The following is an 11,564-nucleotide window of genomic DNA, read 5'->3' on the forward strand; positions in this document are numbered from 1 at the left end:
TTGCTTCATCTTCTGCTAATTTTATTCTAAACCTTTAACAAGAATTGCTTTCCGTGGTGCTTTATTGATCGAAACGGAACTTAAGGTTTGAATCTCTTATCTTTTGAGAAATAGTTAACAAGGACAATTTAAAAACCGAATCTTGTACTGAAAAACATTTGATTTCTAGACATCAAAATATATGAAAAAGCTATAATTGATCTAAATCGAAGCCTGGGAAACAATAAAGAATGAATCATAAGATATAATGAAAACTAGAAACACCTAAACAAATATCATAATATGATTAATTCTCGGCTTTCAACTTGATCTCAGCTTTGAGATTACACATCATAAGCTCAAGATTCTTCAACTGTTTCTCAAGTTCCCAAGCTTGAGCTTCGTAACCAGAGAGTTTCTTCCTCTCCTCAGAAACCTTCTCAAGCTTTTCCCTCAACCATTCCAGCTTAAAACCAGCTTGTGCCAGATCAAGCAAACCCTTGGAAACGTTACTTAGCTCACTTTCCGTGAGCTTCTCAAGAGGACTGTTATAAAGTGTCTCGTAGATTCTGAGGAGAATGTTCATGTAGGCTGTCTTAAGCTGTGGATCTTGTGGTTGAATATACAATGCTGTTTCCGGGTAAGTCTCAAAAATCCACTTTGCTGATTTTACTTGCGAATCAAGAACTTGGAAGCCATTGACACACACGGTCTCCTTCTTCTTTTCGGGTAACACATCGGGATCTAGTCCACCATGAGCATAGATAGTACCTATGTAGACTTCAATTTTGAGTTTGTCGTTCACAAGAAATTTTCCCTCTTGAAGTTCGGAAAGACTCAAGTCCGTTCTAAAACCACAGGTTGGCAGTCCCTTGTTAAAGACGTGGCCAGTATTAACTGTAGATATATGGAGACATGAACAAAAATAAAATTAAGAAATCATATTGAAAAGTTTTCCAAAAAAAAAAATATTATCTTTTCATGTTAGCGGAAGTAAAAAAAAGGGTTTTAAAAAGACAAATTACTGAAACTTCGCGAGCTGTTAACGTTGGATGGGTTGACAACGACGAAGCGAAAGAATGTCTCTCTCGACCAATACAAAGGCCGTAAGAAAGGATCTGGAACTGTTAGCCACAGACACATGTTTTTACTAAATTCATCTCCCTTGGGATATACGTAAACATACCTAGAAAAAATAAAACAAACAAAAGTTAGTTTAAATTAGTCAGTGACATGTGTAGAAAGTATCTAAAGCTATAGGCTTAATTCTTGTTTTTTTTACCAGTTGCAGGATCCGGTTGAGAATATAGGAGTCGCAAATACAGTATTCCTTTGGGAGAAGTTGTCTATCTCGAAAGAGTAAGTCATCTTCTCATTGTGGATCGCCATGGCTTTCAGAAGCTCTCTCTTAATTTAGGGCTTGATACTTTCTTGGAGGAAGGAACTACAAACATATATATGGTTCCACTTATATTATGTGTTTATATTTATCACCACGTTGTTCCTAATTAAGCTAACTCCAAATATCTTTTTTCATTATCTTTTTTTTTTTTGAAAACAGCAGATTTTCATAAATACATAACGTCAGTTAAGTATATTATGATAAGTTTAAATATTTTAACAAAAAGATACTTAAGAAAATATAATTTTATTTATTTTAAAGTATCTAGTTCCACCTCTCGTATATATATATTATATTAAATTATATGTTTCATTAACTAAATTATGATAACTTTATATATTTTAACAAAGGATATTAAAGAAAATATAATCTCAATTATTTTAAAGTTATCTAGTTCCATCAAAATTCGCAATTTAGTTTCACCTCTCCTATATATATTAAAGAAGATTTGGCTTACGCATGAATCAATAAACCAAAACCCTTAAAGTCAACAAGCGATTTGAAGACATGTCGACGCAAACACCAAGTTATACTATGGAGATAAACAACTTCTCCCAAAGGAATGCTCCAATACGGTCGAATCTGTTTAGAAGCTACTCCTGCAACTGGTAAAAAATAGAATTAATGTTGATTTATATTCTAAATATACGTTTTAAGGTTTTGACCATGTATAGTTTTGTTTGATTTTTTTTTCTAGGTATGTTACCGTATATCCCAAGGGAAACGGTATTTACACACACATGTCTATGTATCTAGATGTTGCAAATTCTCCCTCAATGTCTCAAGGATGGTGGAGACATGCCGGGTTTCGCTTTGTTATCGTGAACCAATCCAATGTCGCCAAGTCCGAACGTCTAGGTGATAAAAAAACTATCTTTTAATCTCATAAATCACAATTATCATGAGAGAAGTATCAAATTAACCGGTTTTCTCCAGAAATTACGTACATATATATATAGTAAATTACATACATATATGGAAATGATGTTTATTGTTTTTGTTTGTCTCTATGGACAGCAACTTCTCACATGTTCAACGAGAGAAAGCCAAACCGGGGTTTTAAAAAGGCCTTGCCTCTTACCAAACTTCAAGAGGAAAGGTTTCTTGTGAACGACAAACTTAAAATTGAAGTCTACGTTGATGTATATAATATTCTAGGTATACTAGATACACATGTCTTACCTGAAAAGAAGCACAAGACTGTGTGTGTCAATGGATTCCAAGTTCTTGATTCTCAAGTCAAGTCAGCAGACATTATTTTTGAAACTCATCCGGAAACAGCATTGTATATCTATCCACAAGATCCACAGCTTAAGACAGCATACATTAACATTCTCCTCAGAATCTACGAGACACTTTATAACAATCCTCTTGAGAAGATCACGGAAAATGAGCTAAGTAACGTTTCCAAGGGTTTGCTTGATCTGACACAAGCTGGTTTTAAGCTCGAATGGTTGAGGGAAAAGCTTGAGAAGGTTTCCGTGGAGAGGAAGAAACTATCTGGTTATGAAGCCCAGGCTCTAGAACTTGGAAAACAGTTGAAGAATCTTGAGCTGATGATGTGTAATCTCAAAGCTGAGATCAAGTTGAAAGCGGAGAGCTAATTATACTATGATCTTTAGTTGGGTTTAATAGTTCTTAGTATATCTTATGATTTATTATTTATTGTTTTCCTGGTTTTTATTTAAGATCAATCATAGATCTCAGGCTGTCCCTTTCATTGGACATTAATAAATGTCATGGAATACTAAATTCCAATTGTTTTATTTTAATTATGTCTTTCACTTACCAAACTAATGGAAGTCGATAGTATAAGGGGTTGGTCTGGTGGGAGAGAGACTCTAGAGGCTGAAGAAGAGATGCAATCAAATTACATAGGACAAAACTAGTCATACTGCTCTTTTTAATGTAACAACGATTCGATAAGTTTTGTTGGAGGAGTCTTGAATCTTCATTATATTTCTTGAATAAAATAAGAAAGATCGTTCATTAGCATAACAGGTGACCAGAAACATAGTAAAGGTGACGAATTATCGAGCTGCTTAATTAAGGCGAATGACCCAAAACATGATTGACCTAAAACATCTGAAAAGGTGACGAAGATACAAAAGATAATAAAACCATCAATATAGCTAATATCTTTTTATCATAAAGCCGAGTCTCTAGATTATTAGGATTCAGAAAGCAAGAAAAACACTAAAACAAAAGAACTTATAGCACCATAGTAGAGTCTTCTAAGTGAACTAACAACTTGATATCTATATCAAGGTACCTCGTTGTGGTCTACCAGCAAAAATCCATCACAAGAGGATTTTTCCTTCCCCTCGTCCAGTTTCACTTTGAGATCAGACACAATCCCCTCAAGATTCTTGACGTTTTCCTCCAGTTGCTTAATCCTAGACCCATCAGCATCATCTACCTTCTTATTCTCCAAGGAAACATCCCCAAACTTCGACTTCAGACAATCCATCCTGAAGCTGGAGTCCACCTCCTCAAGGGTCTTGACCCGTTCCTCGAGTGTTTGGACCCGAGACCCATCATCTTTTGCTTTCTTCCTCTCCAAGAAACACTCAACAATCTTTCTCTTCTTTTCCATCTGCTCAATATTCTTCACACGTTCCTCAAGCTGTATGACCTTATTACCATAGTTATCTGCTTTCTTCCTCTCCAAGATAATTCCCTCAAGCTTTGGCTTCCTCTCCAAGATAACTCCCTCAAGCTTTGACTTTAGCCAGTCAAGCTTGAAACCCACTTCTTCCAGCACACTCAACTCGCTGTCAGCTTCGGTCAGCTGAGTCTCTGAGTGGTTATGTGGCTTATTTAGTGTATTGATGAGATCAATGAGGACATTCATGTATGCTGTCTTCAGCACTTGGTTCTTTGTTTTCAAACCTACTGCTATGTCTGAGAAGCAAGAACCTTAAAACCGTTGATATCCACAGTCTCCTCCTTCTTTGATACATCTCCGCTTTCTCCGTCAACAGCTTCATTCAAATTAATGTAGACCTCAATGATTAGTCTGTCTTTCTCCGAAACACCGTTCTCGTGAAGCTTCCTAAGACGAAATAGCTTTGATTCAAACGAAACATCAAGCATATTCCGTCGTACAACTGTTAGAACAAAACAAAACAAAAAACAAAAAATCAAGACAAAATTCTTCATCAACGACGTGATTATGGATATAGTTTCTGCTTCTTGAAGATTCAAACATGAGCGTAGAAATAATTCTGTTTTTTAAATACCACATATTCTGACTCTTGGTTTACCATCAATCTACGAAAATAAACCTTCTTCCTATTTTCTCAGGAGACATTCATACAACCCAAGAGAGTCTTGGTTTCTCCCTATATTCTGCTTTGAAATCTACACTAAATTGTAACACCTTTCTTTCTTTCCACACATCTTATAGCATTTGTCTAGTTCATATTCGTTTATAAATTCAAATCACTAATGACCAGTGTTCTAAAAATCGATCTACTGGGTGCCTAGCCAATTGATCTTAACCGAAACGTTTTTTTGACAAATTGATCTAGACGGTGGTTAGGAGCATAGGCTAATCCTCGAGAAAGAGTATGATTACTGGCTAGTGTTTTTTGGAACATTGCTAATGACAGTTGGATGTATGAATGTCTGCTGAGAAAGAGTATGATTACTGGCTAGTGTTCGATTCGGTTAATTCAACATTTTAGATCTCTAAATATAAAATCCTTTCGGTTTTGGTTTTGTTATTTTGGTTTTTACTTTGGTTTTGATAACAAAGTTAAAAAAACAGCTAATGTCCAAGAATTTTTCTGGGTCTACTTCGATTGTGGTTCAGTTCTTTATGTGATTGGAGGGAAAGTGATGAGAAGTGAACCAGAGAATTTCCCCATACAGTATATGCTTTATGTGATTTTAATTACACGTTCTTGAGGTCAGAACACATAAACCATACTTTTTTGTAAATTCAAACCTCATCAGATTTAGAGTATAAAACCAAGTTAATGTTTTGAGATCGAGAAGTAAGAGAGAAAGAATCTCCTTTATAAAAGAATCTATGGAGTTTTGGACCGTAGGATGGAGAATAGAGATCAGTAACATTTATGCTAGTAATAAAAGGGGTCATACGTGGGATCCCCATCTTGGGACACAATCAAACAAGGAGTAAGCGATGACAACACGCAAAGAATGAAAGAAAAAAAAACCATGGATTCAAACTTGTTTGAAAGAAAGTGATGATATGATTAAGAACTAAAACAATGATTTCAGACACTCCCCAAACTTTCACTAGAAAAACGCAGTTAGTGTCATGAAAAGCAAGAGAAAAAGAATCTCCTTACCAAAAAATCTATGCACTCAAACGGAGAAACTCTAGGAGAAGAAGCAGCTTCCTTCCTCTTCAAGGAAACCTCCTCAAGCTTCGGTTTCAACCAATCCAGCTTAAAGCCAGCTTCTGTTAGCTCGCTCAACTCGCTTTCAGCGTTTGTTAGCTCAGTCTCAGACAAGCTCTGAGGATCCTTGTCTAGTGTCTTGATGAGGCCGAGGAGAATATTCATGTAGGCTGTCTTCACCTCTTTGATACTTGATTTGATATCTACTGCAACGTCTGGATGCTGTACGAAAATCTTGGTAACTGAAACAACCTGCCAATGATAAAAACGTGTAATCATGGTAGCAAGATCCAAAGTCCAGACTGTCTCTTTTAAGTGGGTACACCAAAATGAAACTCACTGACTTACCTGTCTATTAAGAACATGGAAACCACTATAATCTACCATCTCATTCCCAGTTAGATTTCCTTCATTGACAACTTTAACTACTTTAATGTAGACTTCAACGATAAGTTTGTTGTCCTCTAGAAACTCTTCTTCCTGAAGCTTGGTAAGAGGCAACATTCTGTGACTACCCCAGCCTTCGACCTCAGCACAGAACAATCTGCGTTCTTCTGTAAATACAGAAAGAAAAATAACATATATGAATTTAGGGACAGCCGGATGAAATATTAACCTTAGGCCCCACAATTTTTGGAAGGATTTTACATAGATAAAAAGTCCCTAAATTATGAAAAAAAATTATAATTTAAAAAAAATGTTTTAGGCCCTTGGAATCTTAAATCCAGTCATCATGTATAATCACACCAAAGGTTCAGAAACATAACGGAAGAAATGATCATATCAATACCAGCTGTTCTCTGTAGCTCTTTGCCAGATTGATTCAACAAAACCAAGCGATAACTAGCTCGTCTTCTCCATCCAGGTAGCAATGATACAGGATTCACAGCGTGCAGGAAGATGGACAAGTGATCATCCACCAACTTTCCCTTTGGGTGAACAAAAAGACGCCTAATATATAAAACCTCTTTTTTATCAGCTCTAAAATCAAAAGACATCTATCTATCTAGACGAGTCGTGTAAGAAAGCTAAGGGTTTTGTAATTAGTCTCTTGTCGTTTTACCATTCGCAGCCGCCGCTTGTGAAAGGATCCGACCGTATTTCACCGTTCTTTTCGGAAAAGTTGTCTATCTTCCAACTGAAAGCCTTCTCAGATTCCTTCTCCATCTCCTCAAAAAATGCTGTCTCGGTTTTAGGGTTTATAGTGCTTTGAAGTGAGGCACGACAATAATATATATAGGATGGAAAAATAAATCCTAGGTCAAACGAAACCTACAAAATATTTCGTAAGAATTTTCAATTTATGTCACTATATTCCGTGGATATTTCAGAAATCTTCTAAGTGACAAAAAAAAAAAAAAAAAAATTTCAGAAATCTTCTATAAAATAATGATAAATATAAAAAAAAAATTGGCCATAACTAGGAATAAACCTAGATCAATTCTCCATAATAGTCTCTTTTTAGTTTTATCTAACATTTATTAACTATTCAAAATAGTCTCTTTTTAGTTTTATCTAACACTAGATTTTGACCCGCGCTTTTGAAGCGCGGGATATTTTACGATGAAAAATTTCACTAATAATTTGACAAATATTTTGGTAATTTTTAAAGAGTGTGTATTTAAAATATTTTTGCATTTAAATCAGTATTTTTAAATTCAACCCGATTGTGATTATACCGGTTAATCCGGAGATCTGACAATTTAATTTATGTTTTTAAAATATTCATATTAAAAAATCACTAAAACCCGAGACTAACCGATTCAACTGATGGATGACCGATATGTAATCTAATTAGATTTAAATTGTAATAGTTTCATAATTTGTAATCTTATAATCGAAATTTTAAAGTTCACTATTTTGCAATTTATGAAATTATGACGTTTCTACAAAATTTTAAAGAGAAAATGATAGATATAAAATAACTAAGATTAATTATTGTATTATTTGGAAACATTGATAGTAGTATAAAAATATATTGTTTGGAAACATTGATAGTACTATAAAGAAATAAGTATATTGTTTGGAAACATTGATAGTAGTATAAAGAAATAAGTATATTGTTTGGAAACATGGATAGTAATATAAAGAAATGAACATTAGTGATTTAATGTATGTTTAACTATAAAGTATAAAGGTGTATTTAATTTAAAAACTTACAAAATAAATGTTAGGTCCAAAAGAATGTTTCTGTTTTAATAAGATAGATTTGACAAATATTTTGGTAATTTTTAAAGAGTGTGTATTTAAAATATTTTTGCATTTAAATCAGTATTTTTAAATTCAACCCGATTGTGATTATACCGGTTAATCCGGAGATCTGACAATTTAATTTATGTTTTTAAAATATTCATATTAAAAAATCACTAAAACCCGAGACTAACCGATTCAACTGATGGATGACCGATATGTAATCTAATTAGATTTAAATTGTAATAGTTTCATAATTTGTAATCTTATAATCGAAATTTTAAAGTTCACTATTTTGCAATTTATGAAATTATGACGTTTCTACAAAATTTTAAAGAGAAAATGATAGATATAAAATAACTAAGATTAATTATTGTATTATTTGGAAACATTGATAGTAGTATAAAAATATATTGTTTGGAAACATTGATAGTACTATAAAGAAATAAGTATATTGTTTGGAAACATTGATAGTAGTATAAAGAAATAAGTATATTGTTTGGAAACATGGATAGTAATATAAAGAAATGAACATTAGTGATTTAATGTATGTTTAACTATAAAGTATAAAGGTGTATTTAATTTAAAAACTTACAAAATAAATGTTAGGTCCAAAAGAATGTTTCTGTTTTAATAAGATAGATTGGGTCTTGAATCTTCATTTATATTTCTCGAATAAGAAAGATCGTTCATTAGCATAGGAGTTGACCGGAAACATAGTAAGATGATATCAAGTGATGGTGTTAGTTTTTTACTATGAGCGTCAAAAGACAAATATGTTCTTCTTTACCATGTGCGGCCGCCGCTTTGGCATATATGAGCCGAATGCTCTCGTAGCTACCTTTAAAAAAAAAAAAAGTTATAGTTTGAAGTAAAAAGAAGATTGACCCAAAACATGATTTGACCTAAAACGTCTAAAAAGGTGACGAAGATACAAAAGACAATGAAACCATCAATATAGCTAATATATTTTTATCATAAAGCCGAGTCTCTAGATTATTAGGATTCAGAAAGCAAGAAAAACACTAAAACAAAGGAACTCATAGCACTATAGTTGATCTTCTAAATGAGCTAACAACTTGATATCTATATCAAGCCACCTCGTCGTCGTCTACCAGCAAAAATCCATCACAAGAGGATTTCTCCTTCCCCTCGTCCAGTTTCACTTTGAGATCAGACACAATCCCCTCAAGATTCTTGAGGTTTTCCTCAAGTTGTTGAACCCTAGACCCATCAGCGTCATCTAATTGCTTCTTCTCCAAGGAAACATCCCCAAATTTCGATTTCAGACAATCCATCCTGAAGCTGGAGTCCACCGCCTCAAGGTTCTTGACCCGTTCCTCGAGTGTTTGGACCCGAGACCCATCATCTTTCGCTTTCTTCCTCTCCAAGAAACACTCAACAATCTTTCTCTTCATCTGATTTTCCATCTGCTCAATATTCTTCACACGTTCCTCAAGCTGTATGACCTTATTACCATAAACATCTGCTTTCTTCCTCTCCAATATAACTTCCTCAAGCTTTGACTTTAACCAGTCAAGCTTGAAACCCACTTCTTCCAGCTCACTCAACTCGCTGTCAGCTTTGGTTAGCTCAGTCTCTGAGTGGTTATGTGAAGGCTTGTTTAGTGTATTGATGAGGCCAATGAGGACATTCATGTATGCTGTCTTCAGCACTTGGTTCTTTGATTTGAAACCTACTGCAATGTCTGGGTGCTCTGCGAATATCTTCCTCACTAGAGTGACCTGAGAAGCAAGAAGCTTAAAACCGTTGATATCCACAGTCTCCTGCTTCTCTGATACATATCCTCTTTCTCCATCATAAGCTTCAATCAAATTAATGTAGACCTCAATGATTAGTCTGTCTTTCTCCAAAACACTGTTCTCCTGAAGCTTGCTAAGAGGAAATAGCTTTGAGAAGCCCCAGGATGGTGTCTTAACATCAAGCACTTTGCATACAACTGTTAGGAAAAAAACAAATAATAAAGGCAAAGTTTCTTCATCAACCACATGATTATGTATATAATTTCTGCTTCTTGAAGATTCAACATGGGTGTAGAAATAATTCAAAGTTTCTAAATACCACCCGTTCCTCCTGGTTTACTATCAACCTACAAAATAAACTATTCTTCCCTACTTTCTCAGCAGACATTCATACATCCAAGAGAGTCTTGGTTTCTCCCTATATGCTGCTTTGAAATCTACACTAGATTGTAACTCCTTTACTTTCTTTCCACATATATTATAGCTATTCGTTTGTAAATTCAAATCACTAATGACCAGTGTTCTTAACCGAAACGATTTTTAACAAATTGATCTTGGCGGTGGTTAGGAGCCTAGTCTAATCCTCAAGAAAGAGTATAATTACTGGCTAGTGGTTCTTCAAACATTGCTAATGACAGTTGAGAAAAAAAGAATCAAACATGGAAGGAAATAATTCATTACTGTGAGATCTGCAGAGCTCTTTGTCGGATTGATTCAACAGAGCGAAGTAAAAACTAACATTCCTTTTCCACTCACTAGGTAGCATAGTAGAATTTGCAACGTGCAGATACAAAGAAAAGTGATCATCAGCAAGATTACGTCCCTTGGGATAAGCGTCAAGAAGCCTGAAAGAATTTGAAATAAAAATTAAACGTAGACATCAATTTTCGATCATATAATGAGGGTTCAACAAATCTAGCTTTAAGTGCTGATTTTAACCATTCGTATCCGCCAGCCACGAATGTCTGAGATAGTATGCGATCTTTCTTTTCCGAGAAGTTATCTATCTCAAACCTGAAGCTAGGCTTTTGATTCCACATATTACTTTAGTAGATTTTGTTATTTGGAGAAAAGATGTTTTTTTTTCAGAAACTATGTTTAAGACTTTCACATTCTCTGTTTATATAGGAATCAAAATAAAGAAAGAAAAGGAAACAAATTCTGAAAGCCCTAGCTCGGAAGCAAAACCAAAAAAAAAGTGTAAAAGATATACGTATATACCTTTTTTTTTGTAACAAGATATACATATATACATTTTTCAAAAAAAAAAAAGATATACATATATACTATAAAAATAAAACTCGTCTATGCATTTTTTATTAAACTAATATATATTAATTTATATATAATTTAACTTTTATAGGAAAATCAGTAAACAATAGTATCTATTAATGTAACGAGGGCATTTCGGTTTCGATTCAGTTTATTCAACTTTTTAGTTCTCGAAATATAAAATCTGTTTGGTTTCGGTTTACTTTGATTGTGATCCAGTTTTGGTTTTTCGGATAATTTTGGTTAATTTAGATAAATTTTATGTATAATTCGTTTTTTTGAAGAAAATATCTGGGAATTTAGGTTTTGCGACTGAAATATTGGGTAATTAGAGATTAAAAGTAAGCAGGATAGTTCTGCTTTTAGTTTATAAATATTGTTTTAAAATATTAATTTATTATTTGAAAACTAAATATAATTAATTGATATACAACAGTATTTTAAAAATTTAGATACTCATTTGGTTTTCGATTCAGTTCAAATTAAATAGATAATTTGTTTGGATATTTATGAAATTCTAAATTTCAGTTTTGCTTTTTATTTTTTTTCAGTTTGGTATGTTTCGGTATTTCGATCTCGGACAAACGT

At 33.7% G+C, this 11,564-nt stretch overlaps 4 protein-coding genes and 1 pseudogene across 4 annotated transcripts; 1 reads left to right on the forward strand and 4 right to left on the reverse strand.

Annotated features, from left to right (window-relative positions):
- Positions 1 to 178: 178 nt before the first annotated feature.
- On the reverse strand, positions 179 to 1,432 carry LOC108853326 (MATH domain and coiled-coil domain-containing protein At2g42465-like). Its single transcript, XM_018626751.2, has 3 exons — positions 1,262 to 1,432; positions 1,005 to 1,165; positions 179 to 876 (listed from the first exon to the last, which is right to left on the reverse strand). The coding sequence occupies exons 1-3, from the start codon at positions 1,366 to 1,368 to the stop codon at positions 287 to 289; spliced, it is 858 nt and encodes a 285-aa protein (XP_018482253.1). The 5' UTR covers positions 1,369 to 1,432; the 3' UTR covers positions 179 to 286.
- A 400-nt stretch (positions 1,433 to 1,832) lies between these two features.
- LOC108853836 (MATH domain and coiled-coil domain-containing protein At2g42465-like) lies at positions 1,833 to 3,147 on the forward strand. The gene is made up of 3 exons (XM_018627281.2): positions 1,833 to 1,989; positions 2,079 to 2,239; positions 2,399 to 3,147. Exons 1-3 carry the CDS (start codon positions 1,889 to 1,891, stop codon positions 2,983 to 2,985), a joined length of 849 nt encoding a protein of 282 aa, XP_018482783.1. The 5' UTR covers positions 1,833 to 1,888; the 3' UTR covers positions 2,986 to 3,147.
- A 497-nt stretch (positions 3,148 to 3,644) lies between these two features.
- LOC108851042 (MATH domain and coiled-coil domain-containing protein At2g42480-like) lies at positions 3,645 to 4,477 on the reverse strand (annotated as a pseudogene).
- Positions 4,478 to 5,546: 1,069 nt separating this feature from the next.
- Positions 5,547 to 7,012, reverse strand: LOC108853837 (MATH domain and coiled-coil domain-containing protein At2g42460-like). Its single transcript, XM_018627282.2, has 4 exons — positions 6,815 to 7,012; positions 6,542 to 6,702; positions 6,100 to 6,305; positions 5,547 to 6,003 (listed from the first exon to the last, which is right to left on the reverse strand). The coding sequence occupies exons 1-4, from the start codon at positions 6,916 to 6,918 to the stop codon at positions 5,668 to 5,670; spliced, it is 807 nt and encodes a 268-aa protein (XP_018482784.1). The 5' UTR covers positions 6,919 to 7,012; the 3' UTR covers positions 5,547 to 5,667.
- Positions 7,013 to 8,887: 1,875 nt separating this feature from the next.
- On the reverse strand, positions 8,888 to 10,866 carry LOC108853831 (MATH domain and coiled-coil domain-containing protein At2g42480). The gene is made up of 3 exons (XM_018627275.2): positions 10,644 to 10,866; positions 10,386 to 10,549; positions 8,888 to 9,901 (listed from the first exon to the last, which is right to left on the reverse strand). The coding sequence occupies exons 1-3, from the start codon at positions 10,742 to 10,744 to the stop codon at positions 9,033 to 9,035; spliced, it is 1,134 nt and encodes a 377-aa protein (XP_018482777.1). The 5' UTR covers positions 10,745 to 10,866; the 3' UTR covers positions 8,888 to 9,032.
- Between the last annotated feature and the right edge of the window lie 698 nt (positions 10,867 to 11,564).

The sequence above is a fragment of the Raphanus sativus genome, chromosome 4 (genome assembly GCF_000801105.2).
Source record: "Raphanus sativus cultivar WK10039 chromosome 4, ASM80110v3, whole genome shotgun sequence".
Lineage (NCBI taxonomy): Eukaryota > Viridiplantae > Streptophyta > Magnoliopsida > Brassicales > Brassicaceae > Raphanus > Raphanus sativus.